Source organism: Arachis ipaensis, chromosome B1 (genome assembly GCF_059453495.1).
Source record: "Arachis ipaensis isolate K30076 ecotype BB chromosome B1, ASM5945349v1, whole genome shotgun sequence".
Taxonomy (NCBI): domain Eukaryota; kingdom Viridiplantae; phylum Streptophyta; class Magnoliopsida; order Fabales; family Fabaceae; genus Arachis; species Arachis ipaensis.
Genome location: NC_142436.1, coordinates 148,956,592 through 148,978,044, shown reverse-complemented (window position 1 = coordinate 148,978,044; position 21,453 = coordinate 148,956,592). Strand labels below are relative to the sequence as shown.

Sequence of the window (21,453 nt, the reverse complement as noted above, 5' to 3'; positions counted from 1 at the left end):
GTATAAATCAAGTTAAATTAATTCGAATTACATAAAAATATAAATAGGACAAGCGTGCAATTAAATTCGAATTACATAAGAATATATTATCATTTTGAGCCTCATTCATTCTATTCCGATAAATTACCCTAAATCATAAATAAAATTCATCAGAATTAAAATGCTACATGCATTATTATTGCTGTAAACACGCGCGTATGGCTGCTTAGTGACTTATAAACCCGATTAATTAGGATTTGCTATTTCCTCCGATCCAACTCTAACAATATATTGAAGGTGAGTTTGGTTATGCAAAATTCACAAACATTCATAGCCCTTCAAATAATAAGTTTAGTTTAATCCAAAATAATTAAATCTAAAGTAGTAATAATAATAATAATAATAATAATAATAATAATAATAATACTTGTTTCCCCGGCGTTTCCCAAATTGGTAAGTTATGAATCCTAATTGACAACTGTTGTTACCCCAAAGAATGAAATCACTGACCATTAATATGTTTGCAAAACTGCCATATATGTATATGGAGCGCATTTATACCACCAAAAAACATTGTATTCCACTATAACAACATTTTATCTATGTAGCATTCTAATTAAGCTAGCTATTGCAGGTTCATGTCTAAATCATAATTACACCATTACACCTAATAAGTGTGTATATGAGAGTGGTAATTGGCTCCATCCTCCATATATAGTTAGTGCGCTTGCTCTATGGTTCAAGAAAAGTTTCATGAATTCCATGACCAACTATTATGAACCAACCACAACAAATGAATCTATCTTCTCTCTAGTTACCTTACTGTTTGGTCAACTTCTCTATAACATTTTAATTATTTTTTCCTCCACAATCACCCCTCATGCTATGTCTATGTCCATCTTCTTCCCATCCCTTATAGCTTCTTCCTTTTGTACTAATTAACATAGCTTATAGCTTATAGATATATAGCTACAACTACTACACATACATACATACATATATACATACATATTGATTATTAATTAGCTCACATATAAAACTAAATCACAATTTGTGTGAGAACAATAATAATAGATAGATAGAGAATAGATAGCCATGGCATCATCATCACCATCAACCTTGCTAACAACAAATTCAAGGTTGGTATTCAGTGTAACGATGATGTTCATCATTCTCTTCTTCTTGGCCATATGTGCGTATAATAGTCGAGTTGAATTAGGTCTCCTTTTGCCTCTCAAAACTACTCTTCATTCCAAACATGCTCCTAATAATGTGCTACAACAACAACAACAACATAGTATTCCACCATTGATGCCACCTTCATCCCCTAGTCATGATGTTTCTCATGATTCCACTAGTGGAATAATAGTACGTGTGTATTTTTTTTCTTATCTCTCTTTTCATTTTTTAACAATAATTATGTTTGAATATAAAAAATATCAGCATAATTTTATTATTTTCTTCATTGTGATTATTTGGGAGAATTTAATTATTTTGACTGAAAATATTAATTAATCGTGGTGTATAATAATATATAGCGGAAGAAAAGGAATAATAATAGTTTGGTGAGAATTGAAAAAGATTTGGCTGAAGCAAGAGGAGCAATTCTGAGAGCGATACGGATGCGGAAGTTCACATCGGAGAAGGAAGAGAATTTTGTCCCCATTGGACCCGTTTACAGAAACCCTTATGCTTTTCATCAGTTAAGTAACCATATCACTCATCACTATTATACCATTTTAATTTACTATCTCTTTATGGATAATACTCACATGATAATATTTTTATATGAAAATGACATTATAAATTTTTAAATCATCTAATAGTTTACAATGCTATATTAATGTAAAAATATCATCATAAAAATATTCACCTCTTTTTATAATATGATGATATGATATAAGTTATTATCATAAAAATATTCACCTCTGTATGTTGATGTATGTAACATTATATATATTGAGAAAACAATATTTTGAACTAAAAGCTTTCCACAAAAAACAATCTGAAACTTTTCTAGCTAACCACACTTTCATCTGCCCACGCAATTTGTTTATTTATTTACTTTTTGGTATGAACATTAGCACAATTTAAAGAACATCAATAATATTCACTCGCATTATTCCATTTGCTCCCTTTCTATCCCTTGGAGCTATATATATATATATGGGAATATGATTAGGTCACACGTTTACCTCTGAAGTATGATCATCTAGATCTTGAACCGAAAGGAAATATATAAATATAAATTCATAATAAAAGGTAATCAATCATAAACGTTAATTTTTTTTTTTTTTGGGGGGGCATGTTATGAAATTTAGATTTCACATATACTCTATCAATTATGATTAAGTATACGGCATGGCGAGATACGTGTTTCTTTCTTTAAAAAAAATAAATGAATAAAATCTAAAATTTTAATGATTGAGACATTTTAAAAAATATTGTTATATATTGGTATTAATTGATATTTTTATTTTGTTTTGAAATTTTGCGTTGATTTTTACCTTCAGGAGTCACTTAGAGATGGTGAAGAGATTCAAAGTGTGGACTTACAGAGAAGGAGAACCACCATTCTTCCATGAATGGCCCATGAAAGACATCTACGGGATTGAGGGACAGTTGATGTCCGAATTAGAAAATGATTCAAGCCCATTCTGGGCCCATAGCCCAGAGGAGGCCCACGCGTTCATGATGCCCGTAAGCGTGGCGGAGATCGTACATTATCTTTACCGTCCTCTGGTGAGCTACTCTCGCGGCCCACTGATGAGAGTCGTCATTGATTACACCCAGACCATAGTCCGCAAACACCCTTACTGGAATAGGACCAACGGCGCTGACCATTTCATAGCCTCTTGCCATGACTGGGTACTTATTTTTACTCCGAGTTAAGTTTCAAAATAGTTTTTAAATACGCCGTATATTAAATTAGTTTTTAAAATTATAATTGTATTAATTATATTTTTAAAATTAGTAAAAATGCACCAAATTAATTCATATTTGCACTTGACAAAAAAATTGATAGATTAATATGGAGCACTTTTACTAATTTTAAAAATATAATTGATGTAATTAAGATTTCAAAAAATATTTTAGTGCACATGACTAATCTCAATAATCATTTGAGTTAAACTCCTTTTTTAAGCTCACAAGTAATTAGTAATTTAATTGGAAAAGTATAAGTAGACAATAAAAATACTATGCTGGAGATGATATGGAGAGTCTTTATGTTGTATTTTTTTAGGTGTTGATCGTCTAGTTGTCTTTAAGTTTGCTCCACTCTATTGTGTTGAGCTCCTTTATTTCAAAAAAAAAATATTAAACAATGTGAACAATGAATATGTTGGATGTTCAATTCAATAGGTATGCAGATGATTATGTTCATTATTTTTAATTAGATGGTTACTTCTTTTGATTCGATTTACTCATGCACATTTAACAATAGTTGAATGTTCAATTCATTAGGTGTGCAGATGATTATCCTAATGTTAAGGTTTATGAGGTAATTTAGGAGTGGAGTGTTTTTTATTTTATTGGATCAATTTTAAAGTCTATTGTTTACATTGTTTACAAAAGTCATTGTTTACCTAACAAAATCGTTAATAATTTTGATGGCTACTCACATAAAAAATATATTTTCTGATAAAGATGATAGTTAATATATTAAATTATTTAATATTTTTAACTATTTTTCATAAAAATATGTTCATGTGCATAATTACCAACAGCTCTGTGTATTTCATAGTCAAATTCAGCAACAAGATATAAATTCCCTATTGATTCATGCATAGTTTCCTACTACTTTTCTATTGATTCATTGACATGCCGAATCAACTTATTTATTATTATTTGTCATTTAACATTTTATAAATTTTACTTAAATCAGATATATAATCATTCAATAATTAATGTGAATCTAGAAGTGAGTTAAGCCCATACGTAAATTAGTTTAAGATCAATTGACTCTGTTGAAGCCTTTATGAATTAAACTTATGTAACATTCTGCATCATGATACAAAATTCCTTGGTGTGACGAGATGATAGTAGATGTCCACAAGAATTAAGTCCATGATAGCATCTTAACTGATTCAAATTATGCAAGCAACAATTTTATGTTTTCAACATAAAAACTGTACTATGATACAGAAATTGGAATGAATGCATGCATGTGTGTTGATTGTTGCAGGCACCAGAAATCTCAAGAAAGAAATTAGGGAAAAAGTTATTCAAGAACATAATAAGAGTTCTATGCAATGCTAACAACTCAGAAGAATTCAATCCCAGCAAAGATGTCTCAATTCCCGAAATCAAAGTGCCTTACCACCTTTCCCAACTGCACCCAATAAACAACCACCACCACGGCCATAACCACAAAACAATACTCGCTTTCTTCGCCGGAGGGTCTCACGGTAGCATAAGGAAGAAGCTTCTAGATCACTGGAAGGACAAAGACAAAGAGGTCCAAGTCCACGAGTACCTTCCACGTGGCGCTGACTACAAGGCTCTCATGGGACAGAGCATGTTCTGTCTCTGTCCGAGTGGCTACGAAGTTGCAAGTCCTAGAATCGTGGAGTCCATTAACGCAGGGTGTGTTCCTGTGATTGTTTCGGATTACTATGAGCTTCCGTTCAGTGATGTTCTTGACTGGAGCAAGTTCTCGCTGCATGTTCCATCGGAGAAGATAGCTGAGATCAAGAACATATTGAAAGGTGTGTCGTACAAGAAGTACTCCAAGATGCAAAGGAGGGTGTTACAAGTGCAGACACATTTTCAGTTGAATCGACCGGCTAAGCCGTTCGATGTGTTGCATATGATTCTTCACTCTATATGGCTCAGAAGGCTCAACATCAGGCTAGCCAATTGAGATGAACATTGTGTACACTGTATACTTCACCTTAGTAGCCCAATAAGATTACTTGAGTTTCAGGTTGAATGTAAGACTTTTACATGTGAGCCACTCACATAAAAGACGTTTAAACTGTATTATTTCTGTTATAATTAGATTATACAAATTGATTTGACCAAAAAAATCAATGAACTATAAACTTTGAAAAACCTAAATCTTAATCCCTTGACGGCCTAGAGAGAAGAGAAGAGTTAGAATTTAGAGTTCATAAAATAAAATTAATAATATATAACAAGAGTATTTTGTCATTTTCTATAATAAGAATATTGTAGTCATTTTTTATAAAAAAAAAATTAATTTAGATTGGTTCAAAATTTAGTTCATCAATTTTTTTATCAAATTAATTTGTCTAATTTAATTTTGACAAAAATAATACAATTTAATCAATTATATATATTGAATTTTAATTACTAAAAAATATTTTAAAAAAAAGACGCGAAGTTTGAATCTCTTTTTTTTATCAGTTTAAATTTTTTAAAAATATTACTTTATACAGTAATATCACAGTTTCTATTACCGAAAGAAAATTTCATCATAAAAGAAATAAAAGGAGAAAGAACACCTATATAATATTTATGTAAACTCAAAAAGAAATTATTTAAGAGAGTATATTAAAGATATAATTATTTATGTATGGGTCTATAATTGTTAATGATTGAGTTATTTGTTCAAATTTGAACTAATTTCAGTTTATTTGTATACTAATTGAGGATCATTTTTTTTACTAAAGATAGGGAGACTCGAACCCGCGACCTCTTAAATGAGTATGGGGAGACTATGCAATTTGAGATATAACTCATTGGTAATTGAAGATCATTTGATGCTTCTGATAAGTATTGACTAATTTTTTTATTTCTTAAGTAATTTCGGTTCATTTATTAATTTAATTGAGATTCATTTGGATCTAGAAATGAATTTGATGTGTTTTAGTTGATGATTGAATTTTTGTACTGCTTGTTTAAATATAAACTAATTGAATGGAATGGAGTGGAATCTAATACAATTGAATAAAATGATAATGAATAATTTCATTCTTCATCGCTAAAAAATTTGGTCAGTGAACCTCAATTAAGACAAACACATCGAAGTTATTTCTAAATTCAAATGGATCTCAAATAAACTAAGAAATGAACCAAAATTATTTAAGGAATAAAAAATTTAGTCAATACTTATCAGCAGTATCAAGTGAACCTCAATTAACATACAAATGAATGGAAATTAGTTTAGTTTTGAACAAGTAATAAAAAAGACTAAATAATCAACAAAAACACGTACAATTTATTTCTGGATTCAAATGAACCTCAATTAAACTAAGAAATAAACCGAAATTACTTACAGCCTGTTTGGACACCTTTAAATGATGGAATTAGAATTCAATTCCATAGTTTGGAACAACTAACTCATTTAATGAGATAGAATTGAATTCTATTGTTTGGAATGACTTGTTGATGAATTACATTATTTTTCTAAGACATTTTTACCCCTCAATAAATATTAAGTATAATTTAGATAGGGGTATTTTTGATATTGCATAGTTTAAGTGAGATTTAGGTGAGAATTGATTTTGAAATCAGACCAAAGTAGGTCTGATTTGTAAACGGGGTAAAATGAGAATTGAAATTATCACCGGAATTCAACTTCATGCTTTTTTCTATTCCAAAGCAAGGAATAGAATTCAATTCATCTATGATTTCAAATCAGATGCATTCCAAACAGGCTAAGGAATAAAAAATTTAGTAAGCTTATCAACATCATCAAGTGAATCTAAATTAATTTAAAAATGAACCGAAATTAGTTCAATTTTGATCAAGCAATAAAAGAAACTCAATCATCAACAAAAACCCATGGAATTCATTTGTGCATCCAAATGAACCTCAGTTAAAAGCAAGAAAAGAAAAACGCAACAACAATAAAAGAAACACGCGAAGAAGAAGAAAGAAGAAAGCGAAAAAGAAGAAGAAATGCGAAGACGGAGAAAGAGAAAAGCTAAAAAGAAGAAGGAAGAACAAAGAACGCAAAGACAAAGACGAAGAAGAATATGTTTTGCGTTATTGAAACGCGCGTGTGTATATGCTAGTATGATGAGAGTAATTTTTGTTGAATTTGAGACAATTTGGTTGGATTTAGTTGCCAAAAACACTTAGATGTGTAGCTGAACTGATATCGCACATCAATTTAATTTTCCTAGTGTTTTTTCCCGATGTTTCTAGAGCATGACAAGGCGTATCTATCGTACAGGAAGGGGGTAGAATTAGGGCAGTTACGTGTGTGGTACCAAACAATGGAATGTGAGCAGTTCCATTGATTTCAAAGTTTCAGAACAAATAAAATATCATCCACGTTCCACTTTCACAGGGCAATGACCCACTGTGCTAGTCAAAAGTCAAGACTCAAGTCTAGCCATGAATATTTAGTCTTCCCCACTTTTAATTTGGACAAAGATAAGTAACAACTAACAGCACATCCATCAATAGCAACTATATACAAATTTAAAGTAAGGTTTAAACTTTAAACTAGTAGATTAATTATATCCGAAGCATGGATCTTTGTATAACATTATTGTTGAGGTGGGCTTTGGGACTAGTGGTTTGCATGATGGTTGTTATGGTGAATGATAGGAATATAGGACATGCATGCAGTGAGGGAGAAAGGATTGCACTTTTGAAGTTAAAAGATGCTATCAATGATCCTAATGGAACTGCCTTACCTACTTGGGATAGCCACAACAACAATGATTGCTGTGATTGGGAGAGGGTCATATGTGACAACACCACCACAAACCCAAGGCCAGTAGTAACACAACTTGTTCTTGATAAGATAAGAGATGTTGAACTCGCTAATAATGCATATTGGTCCTTAAATGCTTCTTATCTGCTTCCCTTCTCTGAACTTCAAGTGTTAGACTTGTCCTGGAACTATTTGACAGGTATTATTTGTATATACCTATGATATGATTGTATTGAATTTGGTTATGGTCTTATGGCTGGTTTTTTTCTTCATATTTGTAACTTTCAATAGCTCTGGGGCAGGTGTAAATGGTGTTATCAGATTAAACAACTTGCAAGTTCTTAGTTTAAAGGGGAACCCTTTAACTCAAGTTCCATCTTTGGATGAATTGCCAGTGGTTCAGATGTTAGATCTATCTTTCACAGGTCTCACCAATTTTCATTTTCTGCAAGGTAACACTTGGAGAAAGATTGCATTTATTGTATGGTTTGATAATTTCTTGTGAATCTTTTGGATACTCAAAAGTGTGTTTTTTTTTTTGGCCTGATTAAAGAAATTTCTACTTTAAGCAAGTTGGAGGTCCTAGATCTTGGGAATAATTTACTCTCTGGAAGCCTACCAGGATCAATTGGAAACATTACATCTTTGCAAGCTCTCTCTCTTTCTATGAATAATTTAGTTGGCTCTTTACCAACTCAAGGTGAGTTTTATTCACATATATAATTTAACTTTTAAGAACTCTTGCTATTAGTCTTAACCATGCACAAAATTACTGCAAGATCACAAATTTCCCTTTATGCAGGAGGCTTATGTAAGCTCAAGAATCTTCAGCACCTGGACCTTAGCCACAACCAGTTTGTAGGACAGATTCCACTATGTTTTAGCAACCTAACATCTCTCCATGTATTTGATGTTGCACATAATCAGTTTCAAGGAGTTTTCCCTTCTTTGTTCATGTCTAGTCTCAAATCACTATCATATGTTTCTCTATCTAATAACTATTTCCGAGGCTCCTTTAGCTTCAGTTCACTTGCCAATCACTCTAACCTTGAAGTCTTTGATCTGTTTAGCTACAATTCTCAATTGAAGGTTGAAACTGAGAATCCTCCTTTCATCCCTTTGTTTCAATTAAAGGTCTTGCGCTTATCGAATTGCACGCTCAATGAACACACCAAGGGCATTCCTAGCTTTCTTTTATACCAAAATGACTTAAGAGTGATTGATCTTAGCTATGACAGCATCATAGGAAGGTTCCCCCACTTGATACTGATAAATAACACAAGACTAGAAGTTCTTGATCTTGGTAACAATTTCTTGACTGGACCCCTTGAGCTCAATTGTACTTCAAGATATCAAGATATGAATACTTTGGATATTTCACACAATCCTATCAAAAGCGAAATTCCCAGTTGTGTTGGCACCATCTTTCAGAATTTAAGAGTCTTGAACATGTCCAAATCTGAATTGCATGGTGTCATTCCAGCTTCAATGGGACATATGGCCCTGCTTATGATATTAGATTTGTCATCAAACAGTTTGTCTGGCCTATTGCCGGCTGAGTTCTTGGAAGGTGTGAAGTCATTGGAGTTTCTGAAGTTATCTAAGAATAACCTGTTTGGTCCAATATTGTCTTCTAAAGCCGAGTTAGGCCAATTGCGTGTTTTGCGCCTGGACAATAATCGCTTCACCGGAGAGATCTCAGATGTGTTCATGAATAGTTCTCTGCTAAGAGTACTAGACATGAGCTACAATCATCTCAATGGAGAGCTACCAGGTTGGATTGGAAGCTTTCAACAATTGAGTTCTCTACTGTTGTCCCAGAATAATTTGCAGGGTGTCATACCTCAAGAACTTTGCAAACTAAACAGGCTTACATATTTAGACCTGTCTAAGAACAATTTCAATGGAACTTTGCCAAGTTGTTTTGACATGTCAAAGTTGAGGTACTTACATCTGCAGGGAAATCAGTTCTCAGGACCCATTCCCAATGCTTTGGCCAACTCTTCCTTGCTATTGACATTGGACTTGATGAACAACAAATTCTCAGGTGAAATTCCAAGTTGGATTGGCACTTTTTCAAACTTGAGAATTCTCCTTCTAAAGGGTAACAACCTTGAAGGTTCCATTCCCACTGTGATGTGTCAACTAAGGCACATAAGCATATTAGACCTTTCACACAATACATTCTCTGGGGAGATACCTTCATGCTTGAATGATGCATCTTCAGGACTCTTGGATCCATTAGACAATATCATATTTGGTGAGTATTTCATAATGTTCCCCATCAAATTCACCAAGTACATATCTGAAAATCTACTTCATGTAGATAATGGCATCGATATCCAAGGTCTCGTCTCGGACGAGGAACAAGAAGTGGAATTCATGTCAAAGAGTAGGTTAGAATCATACAAGGGAAACATATTGTACTATATGTCAGGAATAGACCTCTCTTGTAACATGTTAACAGGTGCAATTCCTCATCAAATTGGAAACCTTAGTAGCATTCATACCTTAAACTTGTCAAATAACCATTTAAGTGGTCCTATCCCAGAAACATTTTCTAACCTCAAGCAAGTAGAAAGCTTGGATCTTTCACATAACAAATTGGTTGGTCACATTCCTTCAAAATTAGTAGAGCTATATAGCTTGTCAATATTCTCTGTGGCTTACAATAATCTGTCTGGAACAACACCGGAGACCAAATACCAGTTTGCAACTTTTGGAGAGAGTAGTTATGAAGGGAACCCTCTTCTTTGTGGACCTCCATTGCAGCATAGTTGTACTTCAATCTCTGGTGGAGAATCGGTAATGCATTCAGATCTTCATGCAGAGGAAAATGAGTTCAGAGACAACTTCATGTGGAGTTTTGCAGCAACTTTTGTTGTTTCATTTTTAGGTGTCATAGTCATTGTATACTTCAACCCTTACTTTGTATCAAGAATCTTTTCATGCATGTATCGTATCATATGAATTTCGCATGCATGCATGCACTGAACTTAACTGCATGAAGATGCACAATCAACTACAATGAGCTATAGCATTCTTATCAAATAATAAATTATTTTCATGTTAGACATCGGTTATCGTTTTGCAATCAGTTGTAGGAGTTTATTAGTCTAATTTCTTTAATAGATGAGACCATCATAATATTTGGGGATAATTAGAGAGAGTCTTTCCCAGAAAAAATAATAATCAAGAGTTTTAAAAAGGATATTCACTCTAAACTAACTAACCAAGTGCATGTGAAAATTAGTAAACTACATATTTTATTTTGGACAAAATATCCATTCTCCTTTTATAGGTAATTTGTAGTTTGATTTTTGGTGACTGAAATAAATTAAACAAAGAAAAACAAAAGAAACAAAACAAGGAACTGCTTAAATAGAGGGACAGTCCCGTTTAAGACTACTCTTAAACTCCTCCCAAGGTGAAAGAAGCTCCACATGCGAAAGTTGTAACTTCATCGCCATCTTTGCCATAGTATCTGCCACCGTGTTTGCATCTCTCATAATCAAACGAAAGTCAACACGCCAATTCCAATGCATGATATCTCTTATTTTGAGCACCAGTGGATCAATAAACCCAAAACCATCTTGAGTAACAAGATTAAATGCTTCCACACAATCCGTCTCACAAATAACATCTCGTTGACCCACATCCCAAGCTAAGAGATATCCTCTCCAAATAGCAAACAATTCTCCTTGAAGAATACTATTACTCTCAATCATTCCCAAACACCCCCTTTGCCAGCTCCCATTACAATCTCTAATAACACAAGCAAAACCAACACTATCACCCGAACCAAAATAACTAGCATCACAATTAATCTTAAAAGTACCAATGGATGGGGGATTCCAAAAACCATTTAGAGTAGAGGGAAGGGACATACGTTGTAATTCAAAAATATTTCTAAGCTCCTTTTCTGAAGTTAATGCTAGACAAATGACTTTTTCCAGAGGCCAAGTTTCATGGGGATTAAAGATGTCGTTATTCCTTGCTCGCCATATCCACCAAAGGCCCGAAAAGAACTTGAACGGGTGCTCTCTGCTATGATACAAGAACCAATTCTTCAAATCCAAAGGATGACAAGGAATATCCAACCTTTGCTTACTTGACTTTTTCTCTCACCTAAATACTCTCTTTTTACTATTTTTCTCCTTCCTAAATAATATTACAATACTCAAGTTTGTATTTGTTTCTTGGTCTATCACTCTACATAAGTGTATATTCAATTAGAAGGTCAATTTTGATTTATAAAAAAAATCTTTAGAACATAGCACATTATTTTCTTATTTTTTGGGTGTATTTTTGTTTCTTATATACTCTTTTGCTATGATGCACGGACACTGACACGGACACGGGACACGACACGACACGGGATACGCCGACACTTGAATTTTAAAATCTTACATGACACGGGAACACGCATACATATAAAATATAAAGTATTTTTTAGATAAACCGTAATGATATTTTAATATTTTATTGATATTAAAATATAAATTAATTTTTTAAATTATTTTTAATGTCTTATTTTAATTATATTAAGTATTTAAAATATTTTTTATTTTAATAAATAATAATATATACTATATCTAAATTTATATTAAGAATATATATTAAGAATAACACTGGACACACTGACACCTGATGGTATTTAGGTGTGTCCAAGTGTGTCCGGAGAAGAATTTTTTATTTTTTATTGAGACACGGTTTGGACACAACAGACACGCGTGTCGAATGAGTGTTGGTGAGTGTCGTGTCCGAAATGTGTCCGACACGCAGACACAGCAATTCAGCAAAATGTTCATGCTTCATAGCTTTTTGTATATAATTTTATCTATTTTTTAAAAAGAATATTTTGTTATATATATATATATATATATATATGATAGAAACATAATTATTTGGGTCAACAATAACAACAATAAAATTAAATTCTAACTATTTTAATATAACTAATTTTATACGTTTTGTTCTTTTTTTTTTTCAAAGTTAAGAGTAAAACTCGAATTCGAGACTTCTAATTTGTATTTAGCATTTTGTTCAATTTTATTAAAAAAGATTTTGAATTTTTTAAAAATAGTCTTAAAATACTATTAGTCAACAAAACCCTTTAATATAAAATTGTATTAACAAATTGTGAATGTGAGAGAAATAGTAAGAATCCTCAAAGTAAATAGAGTAGAGTGGCATTGATGGGATTGATGAGATAGCATAGCATGGTAATGGTATGAATGTATGATACCCTAAACCCTTCGTCAAGCGCACGCTTTTTTCGCTTAGCTGCTTTCTAAAATTCCCAACCAATAAGCTCACACTCTTCTTAATCTGTTTCTTAAATTGATCTTGTGATGAGTGATACCAAGTTTCAAGCTTCGGAAGCTTTTGCTATGGCCTCTAACGATCGCACGGATGGAAACGCCACCGTGCCTCCTCCACGCTCCGCTATTCACTCCGGTGATAACTCTGTTTGGGCTGATGCCTCCCCACTCCTCCATGCCGCATGCCAAGGTACCCTCTTTCTCCTAGCTCGATTTTACACACTCAGTTCTCTGCTGAAGGGTTTTGAATTTTGATTACAGTTCCGCAGCTTCATAAATTTACTCTCTTGCTCCTCTAATGCTGCTACTGCTTACGCTGATCATAGCATAAACGCCCTTCTTTTTATTGTTATTCCAAAGGTTCTATCTAATGAACTAAGCAGAGGGGATGTTGATGTACTGATGTTTTGCAATGATACTTTTCTAGGGGGTAGTCATCAACATTTAGTGATCTGATAGTAGATGATTCTATTCTCTCTCACTTTATAGAAAAACTCTTATAAGAGGAGCATTTTTCGTTCTCTTTAACCAATTTGCCCTGGTGGATACAGATCTTAAAGAGGGAGAGCTCATTCATGGCGATAATTTCAATCTTTATGCTGCCATGTCTGCTTTGGAGGTATTGTTTCGTGTTGCTTAGTACCCTTTCGGTGTGGGGGGGTTTATGTGTCTTTATTTTTATATATCTTAAGCTGCATTTGGCATGATTATCCATTTTCTTGTCAATAATTAAGCTTTTGGAAATTTGATAATCAGTTTCGCTTGTTGCGTAAGAAATATCTAGAGATGCATGGAGAGAAGCCATTTTCCAGAGTTAATGTTCTTGAGTATTTTGTGATTGTATTGTATGCCTGACTTGATTACTTTCTTATTTGCCGTTTGTGTCAGATAATGGATCCAAAGATGGATTCAGGCATTGCTTGTAAATATTACTCTCTCGAGGAGGCCATCGAGGATGGTGCTGCCCCAATTCCTATTAGTGTTGATAAAACTACAGATGTTCGCTGCACAATTGACATCATGGACCATTTACTAGCCTGCGAGGTCTTTTCGATATGTTGCCTTGCTTGTACTTTTCGTATAGTTTACCTTATAATTGTATGGTCTAAGCATGTCTTTGGTTTAGTAGAATGGTCAATTGTCTTCAAGGAGTGAGACGTCTCTCTCTAAAACAAGTATGTAGGTGGGCATAATGCATGCACATTCCACGAAAGGCTGACCAATGTACATCTTCCATTACAAGGGCCAATGCTTTTGAGGTTCTGAATGGTTATAGATATCCTAGTGAGGGTTTTCTCCATTCTCAAAGCTAGGACATTGGCCACTTGGTTAAAGATAATGATATCTATTTTCTCTACTTTATTAGTTTATCAAACTCTGTCTTTGTTCAATAAATGGACTCGCTTTCTTTCCCCTCTAAGGAAATCGTGAAACATTATCAAATAAATAAGAATTTTTAAAGATATTCAAATAGTAGAATTTTTTAGTTCAATATCTTTACTAGTGCTAAATTTATCTAAAAATTATATATTTTCCCATCTTTACCTTAGTTGTCATTTGACATGGCAGGCTACATGGCACAAGGGTCATTCATTGGCACAAACTGTCTATTCGTGCCTCTATCTCCTGCAGACTGAAAGAACATCATCACATGCCCTGTTGCACTCTTACTGTAAAGTCATCCAGGAAACTTGCAAAGAAGTTCTTTCAGTTGTATCGGACGCACGCACACATGAAGTAAAGTATTCCAACAGCTCTATATCTGTCTTTATTATATGTCAACATTTTTTGGGGTTTTGCCGTTTGTCCAAAAAATTTTAGTCTTCCCTGGATTGATCTTATAGTTTTATTGTTTTGGAAGAATGTGATTATTATTGTCTTGCTGTCACTAAATGGAATTGAATGTTAGGGTTCTTTGTTTTTCTATTATGGAATCAGATTCATACATTTTCCCTTTTTGCTATTTATAATTGGGATATTTTTGTGTTAGGAAGAGGATCTTTTTACCATGTCATATGGCCTACCTCTTGGTGGAAACGGAGATGAGAAGTGTTTATCAATGCTAAATGCTGTTGAAGAAACAGTGTCGCGCCAATTACGTGCTTGTAAAGCCTCATCATCCAAAAAAAGAGTTTCAGAAGGTAAATTGAAACCTGAACACTAATTTTGATTTCTTAGTTAATTAGGTATTATAACAGTGACATAAGTTCAAATAGTTTTGCAGAAGGGAATGGTAGTGCCTCTAGGTGGTTATGTCTAGCTGAAATTATTAAACTTTGAAGTTATCACCCTTGATGATTGGTGATATTCTTTTGTTTAAAATTGTACTGAATACCTGTTGTGGCAAGCTCAATGCTCTAGTATAATAATTTTACATATTTGAAATGTGTACAACTTTGTAGTTAAATGGGTGATCATTAAGTTCTGAGTTCAAACATAGGCAATTCCGCTGTTAATTGTTTTCCATTTGCTGCTCATAACATCTGGTGTTGTACTACTGTTATGATCTTTGAACCTTTAACCGTCAAACCCAACATGATTGTGTGGTTGCCTAAACTAAATAAAGGGTATGGCTTATCTTTATGCTTATAATTGAGTTGCGGGCTATTTGGTTGCAGATATAGAGCCCCTTCAAAATAATCCTGATCTGGAAGAAGGCTACTGCAAAGCATTGTTATGTCGATTACGCTTTCGTAAGGTTTTATCCTATGTTTGTTCTCTTTTAAGTTATGTAAATCATGCAGAATCATATAATCATGCTCAGTTTATGTGTTAAGCATAAGTTGTGTCTATTCATTAATAAACATACCTAAATCAATCTACTCATGTCAACAATAGGATGATAAAAATTGTAAAATTAGCATGTAGCTTTTCCACTTTCCTTGATTAGTATAGTTTTTAAGCTCAAACTAGGAACTTGAGGGTGTCCTATTCCAGAGGCCCATATCCACTGTTTGCCATCTGGTTTTTACACTTGGATACTAGTTACTGGAACCTTCTGTACCCTATATACATTAGTGTCTTTTCCCCTTATTTTTGTTTAGTCATGATGGCAGCATGACTTGGAGGTATGAAAGAAATCAAAGAATGACCTCATGTAAACTACCCAAGCCAAAAAATGATTCACCTAATCCTAGAGATTTCCCTTGCAATAATTTTATTATTGTTTAGTATATTTTGCTTCCATCATGTAATAGTTTACCTCTTATTTCAGTTTTGGGTCTCTTTGTTGACAAATCATGTTTTCTTCGTTTAGAGTCTCACCACAATATGAATTATCTTTCAGCACTTTTACCATCTCTTAATATCTATGAGACGGCCCCAAGGAAGAGGTTTAGAGTTGGGAAGAAAGCACATAGCTTCATGCATTGCAGAGATTGATTCCATTCGGAAATCGTCAATGTTTCTTAGAGCTAGGGCTCAGGAAATTTCTGGACAAAATAGAAGCAATACAACTGCATCTGGCAATCAGCCAATTGGCTTTGATGCTAGTATAAACTGTAGATTAGCAGCCCCAACACCACCACGGGCAATTGAAATTCTTTCTTGGGAGAAGGTAAGTGTTTACAGAGTTATTTTTTGTTCCAACAAACAAACATACTTCCTACATTATAATATTTCCATTTATCTTTGCCAGGCTCTTGACTATTTTGTAAAACTTCTTCAAGATTTAGACCATATATGTTCCTATACGTTGGACCCATCATTGGAGGCTGCTTTGCTCTTTGTAGTTAACTTCCAGAAATCTCAACCTGATTTGGTTTCTAGAGCTCATCTTCAGGTGGATCGTCAAGTGCTTTTAGCTATTTTTAGTGAATATTTTTTTGTAAACCAACAATTTAATCGTTTAAATATTTGTCAAATTATCAACTCATACACACAAGAAACTGAAAAAAAAAACTCATACACACAAGGTGGTTGCTATCATTGACCGGCTTACATCTATGAATAAAGTATTAAAGGTTTATTATGCATAGCTAAGTACCAGATTTGTTGTAATACTTCACTCTTGAAAACCTGTTATTGGATGCTAGACACATAAGCTAACACATCAAATCTCCATGCTTCTAAGTAGCATGTTGATACATGTCTTCTTGGTTCGTTAATCCACTTGCCAGTAAAGACATGTTATAAATGCAAATTAATAGAATTTTACTTACCATTATTGTTTTCAACCTTTGCTTCCTAGTTAACCCCTTACAACTCGTTATCAGATTTTGCTCGTCCAAGGAGGGAAACTCTATGGTCGAGAACCTATATTCTCTGTGGTCATTAGAGCCGCTGGATTACCTGAATTCACAAAGAGTCATGTCATTCAGGAAAATGAATTTATGGTGCAACTAGGACAGGTAATGAGTCGTTTGGTATGCTATATGATTGGCAGTCTACAACTCTACATAACTCCTACTCTTTACTTCCTTTTTTTCTTTTTTAAGAATAATTTAAACCTGTGCAATATTATGCATGCAGTTAGTGATAAATTTACTCAAAATTCTTTGTACAAATGCTGCATGGCAAAGGCGTAAGCTAGGTAAAATGTTACAAGACTGGCGTGTCACCTATGTGCAGGTATGCGTTTGCTTCTTTTGCAAAGTATGCTTTGAACTTCCTTTCTTCCTATTTAAACTACTATATGATCTGCTTGTACAATTGAGAGTACTATGAATTTCCTCGTCCTTTCTTCTTTTATTAAAGGGATATGATCTTGCCAATTTATGTAGGTTGAACTATATATGTATATACTATGATTATCACAAATTCATTAAAAGCAAAAATATTGTAATCTAATCTTGCACTCTACTGTCTGCTGTATAGTTGGAGTTAGCTTTCGAAAAGGAGTTTGGAGAAACTTCAAACATCTCTGACAACAAGGTTTGTTTCTTTACCAAATGAAAGAAGTAACTTATAACTTTCCACTTATCTGCATGAAAATGCTGCTCTCTGGAACACCATCACAAACTTTTTAAATGCAATATTAATTATTAAATTCATGTGAAGTGTGAATTTTTCTCATGAGTTACTTAGCATACATGCTTTTTTGTGGAAAAACATGGGTTGATGAATCATTTTATTATGGAATTGTAAACTTTAGCTAATACATGTGTTTTGGCAGCATATAAGCATCACAATATTTCAACAAATTCTTCCCTGGGTTGAAGAGCAAACTTATTGGATAGCTTATCGATTTCTGATTTTAGGATTTGAATTGGAACTTTACTCTGTACATGATTATTGCATGGTATATTGGTATATTTATGCTGTGTTGACTAAGCTTGCGGAGAAGAAACATATTAGGATGGCAATGAGCAGTGGTACAGGTACGTGTGATTGTAATTCATTTCAAAGTTCTTATTTGAGAAAAAAAAAAATTATGTCGTTTAGAGGGATTATTTTATTTTTTGTTTATGCGACAATTGATGACTATCATAACATCATTAAGTTTTAATGTAACTCTGCATTTGTAAAATATTATTACACTAGCTTATGGTGTCTATTACTCAATGTTTACATATGCTTTTTATGTATCAGCTAAAAAGAAGACAAAGAAGAAAAGAGATTATTTGAAAGATGCAAGAACAGATTATCAAATTCCTGCAGCAGTTTTGTTTCTTCAAAGCCAAATATATCTAGCTGAAGGTCTAAGCATGATGCTTGCTGCATTGAGAAATGAGCACAAATTAGTTCCACCACAAAGCCCTTTCAATACTGAACGTGAGGTAAGTTATATGAATTTCTGTTACATTCTTGTCTTCAGCACTAAAATTCTTTGTATCAGCTCTAGGGATTTGCTTTGTTATCTAATATCTAGTATAGCTTAAAGTATTTCACACTACGAGATTTTACTTAAAACCTTATTGACATTGTGAGACTTTTCTCTAGGTATTCATGCAGCAGTTTGAGCTTTTACAAAAAGCTTGCCTTCCTGATCACGTCTCGTATGTGACATTCAAAGAGTCCACTATCCACGCTGACTTCTCTGTATGTATTCTCTTGAAACAATGAGTCTATTTGGTTTGCATTTGCATCATTTTCATATGTCTAACTTCTCCTTATGTATTCTCTTGAAAACAGTCTGAATCTGAGTCTGTTTGGTTTACATTTGCACTATTTTCATATGTTTGATTGTTCCTTCTTCAGACTCAAGTTTTGTCAGATCACTTCAAAGAAGCTCATAGGATTGCAAAAGATGTGAAGAGTAGTTTTGCACATGATGCCGACATGATGGCTGAAATTCGTAGAATTGAGCAAGTTGCAGAACACAACAACATTGCCTTAAATGTCATTAGCAGAGTTGGAGCCCTTGAACCATCTTTGAAAATTTCTTTCACCTTCACTCATCATCCTTTCTTTGCCACGGCCATTGTGAAGAGATCTTAATGGTTGATTCAACCAATTTTGAAGCATGTTGTAGGGTGTTAGGAGCAAATGTTCTCTCTGGCATGAACAGTTGTAATACTATTTTGTTCAAACTGATTTGTGGTTTATATATTAGATTGAAATTGACAAATTGTAATTTTTTTAGAGGAACAAATAATAAAAAAAAAAAGAAGAAAATTACAGAAACTTTTTTGTCTTTATAAAAATAGGATTATTTTTATTCTCTCTTTTGTTTCATCTCTAATCCTTGTTATTATAAGTTTTGGTTTTGATTATTATATGAATATTAATTTATATATATGTATTTAGTTCATACAAAAAATAAAAAGCTTCAATCTTTGGTCCTCATAAATATTCTGAATTTCTTTTTGGCCTTTATAATATCACAACTTAAAATTGAATTTAGAGATAGAATTTAATACTTTTTTTTTTGTTAAAATTTTTAAATATTACTAATTAATTACAAATCAAAAATAATAAATGATACTAATCCTATATCTATAGATAAACCTTGTTTGGATAAACGATAATTGTTTTCTTCTTCTAGTCAGAGGAGACTTGTTAGTCATAGCCACCAATTTTTATGAACCAAATTAACCACGTTCTCACTCTCATTCCATTTTCTTTTCCTTTGACCGTTGAAATTCCAGAAGCATTTATCGTATTATGACTTACGAGAGATAGTTTTATTATTTCGTTTTCTTAAGAATTTTATATTGTCATTTTTCTTTTAAAAAAGTATATATTATGGATGATCATTTATATGTTGTCATAAAAATAAAAATGAAAGGCTATATACAATGCGTGATTACGGTTTTAATTGGCATGGTTAAGATGTGGTGCAAGTTAGTTAAATTGACCATGGTTGTTGACGTGGCTAATTGTTGAGTTGACAAATGAACAACCAAATGCCCCCTTGCATCCAACACATAATAGCTTGCACACCCCACCGACTACATATATTGCATTAAACACAATATTTGTTGCTAATTCGGATTCTTAAACATGCTTGTCTAAATTATTTTGTTTCGGATCTGTTATTCGAGTGATTAAATTAGAAAAGTTATATCATTTTTTCCATCTGCTTCATTTGGTTTGAGTGTCCGGTTAAAATTATTAAATACAACAAAAATATTATTTGGATACCAAAATCAGCCACCAATATATTTGTATATAAATATATGTATAATTTAATTTATTTTCAATATATATTTATATTTTAACATGCACTTTATATTGATGACTAATTTTAGTAGTTGATTTTGATATACACGTAGCATAATCCTAAATACAAAGGATTAGAAACTTAATATTTAAGAATAATGGTAAATTGTACGATAAGCGTACCAATAAAAAAAATGCTATATGTAGCATGTTTTAAACATATAGTGAATGCAATAAGATGTAATATATATTTCATTGAAAAACTTTTAGGACAGTAATTTTTAATATTTTTGTCAAATATTAAATTATTTTAATAAATAAATTTTATTAATTTATATATATAAATTTTAAAAAAATATATAAATACAAATTATATTAATTTATATATATAAAATTTTAATAAACATAAATACAAATTATATATTTATTATGTATAAATTTTTTATAAATATAAATATAAATTATTATTAACTAAAAATAATAATATTTATTCGCAGTGTATTATTATTTTATTTCAGATAATCTTAAGCACATATAACGATGTCTTTAATTGTCTTTTTTATTGTTAATAGAAAAAATTTAGATCCTCTATATTTTAAATTTGTACTTTAAAAAATAAAATGTGATTTTCTATTTTTAAATAGTTTTTCTCTCGTATTTATTTTGATTTCACTTATAAAATAAATGATAAAAGATTACACTTTATTTTTTATTTTAAAGTGAAATTCAAATAGAGAATTCAAATCCTAATGGAAAAAGGAATCTTAAATGTCCTTTGCAAGGTGGCATGGATGTGGGTTAGCCTCGACCCACAGAACATTGTGGTTGGATGTTCAGATCAAATCACACAAGTTATTTAAAATTCCGGACCCAAAAAGAAAACTGATAGGAATATCCTAACAAATAAAATATACAAACAAACAAAGACCAGTGCGGTAAATTTGATGCTTCCAAATGACATAGCGTACAAAATAA

The 21,453-nt window shown here is 32.5% G+C and overlaps 3 protein-coding genes across 4 annotated transcripts; all 3 read left to right on the top strand.

Moving 5' to 3' along the window:
* The first annotated feature begins 870 nt into the window (after positions 1 to 870).
* Positions 871 to 4,962, top strand: LOC107615327 (putative glycosyltransferase At5g20260). Its single transcript, XM_016317410.3, has 4 exons — positions 871 to 1,347; positions 1,518 to 1,681; positions 2,493 to 2,847; positions 4,166 to 4,962. Exons 1-4 carry the CDS (start codon positions 1,075 to 1,077, stop codon positions 4,841 to 4,843), a joined length of 1,470 nt encoding a protein of 489 aa, XP_016172896.1. The 5' UTR covers positions 871 to 1,074; the 3' UTR covers positions 4,844 to 4,962.
* Positions 4,963 to 7,350: 2,388 nt separating this feature from the next.
* LOC107615318 (uncharacterized) lies at positions 7,351 to 10,636 on the top strand. 2 transcript variants are annotated; one of them, XM_016317403.3, is made up of 4 exons: positions 7,351 to 7,811; positions 7,915 to 8,064; positions 8,166 to 8,312; positions 8,415 to 10,636. In XM_016317403.3, the coding sequence occupies exons 1-4, from the start codon at positions 7,424 to 7,426 to the stop codon at positions 10,580 to 10,582; spliced, it is 2,853 nt and encodes a 950-aa protein (XP_016172889.1). In that variant the 5' UTR covers positions 7,351 to 7,423; the 3' UTR covers positions 10,583 to 10,636. The 2 variants fall into 2 exon arrangements, with proteins under 2 accessions (XP_016172889.1, XP_088356234.1); XM_088500108.1 differs by having other exon boundaries at positions 7,684 to 7,811; positions 7,904 to 8,064.
* Positions 10,637 to 12,729: 2,093 nt separating this feature from the next.
* Positions 12,730 to 19,501, top strand: MAK10 (MAK10 homolog). The gene is made up of 15 exons (XM_016343932.3): positions 12,730 to 13,126; positions 13,488 to 13,555; positions 13,825 to 13,980; positions 14,506 to 14,673; positions 14,927 to 15,077; positions 15,555 to 15,634; positions 16,223 to 16,492; positions 16,574 to 16,717; positions 17,151 to 17,285; positions 17,407 to 17,505; positions 17,752 to 17,808; positions 18,050 to 18,254; positions 18,466 to 18,653; positions 18,817 to 18,915; positions 19,075 to 19,501. The coding sequence occupies exons 1-15, from the start codon at positions 12,967 to 12,969 to the stop codon at positions 19,312 to 19,314; spliced, it is 2,220 nt and encodes a 739-aa protein (XP_016199418.1). The 5' UTR covers positions 12,730 to 12,966; the 3' UTR covers positions 19,315 to 19,501.
* Positions 19,502 to 21,453: the final 1,952 nt, after the last annotated feature.

Coding starts and splice junctions, on each gene's coding strand:
- LOC107615327 (XM_016317410.3), top strand. CDS start 1,075: ATGGCATCATCATCACCATCAACCTTGCTAACAACAAATTCAAGGTTG. Junction 1,682..2,492: donor AACCCTTATGCTTTTCATCA/GTTAAGTAACCA, acceptor TTTTACCTTCAG/GAGTCACTTAGAGATGGTGA. Junction 2,848..4,165: donor TAGCCTCTTGCCATGACTGG/GTACTTATTTTT, acceptor TGATTGTTGCAG/GCACCAGAAATCTCAAGAAA.
- LOC107615318 (XM_016317403.3), top strand. CDS start 7,424: ATGGATCTTTGTATAACATTATTGTTGAGGTGGGCTTTGGGACTAGTG. Junction 8,065..8,165: donor CAATTTTCATTTTCTGCAAG/GTAACACTTGGA, acceptor GCCTGATTAAAG/AAATTTCTACTTTAAGCAAG. Junction 8,313..8,414: donor TGGCTCTTTACCAACTCAAG/GTGAGTTTTATT, acceptor CCCTTTATGCAG/GAGGCTTATGTAAGCTCAAG.
- MAK10 (XM_016343932.3), top strand. CDS start 12,967: ATGAGTGATACCAAGTTTCAAGCTTCGGAAGCTTTTGCTATGGCCTCT. Junction 15,635..16,222: donor GTCGATTACGCTTTCGTAAG/GTTTTATCCTAT, acceptor ATTATCTTTCAG/CACTTTTACCATCTCTTAAT. Junction 17,809..18,049: donor CAAACATCTCTGACAACAAG/GTTTGTTTCTTT, acceptor GTGTTTTGGCAG/CATATAAGCATCACAATATT.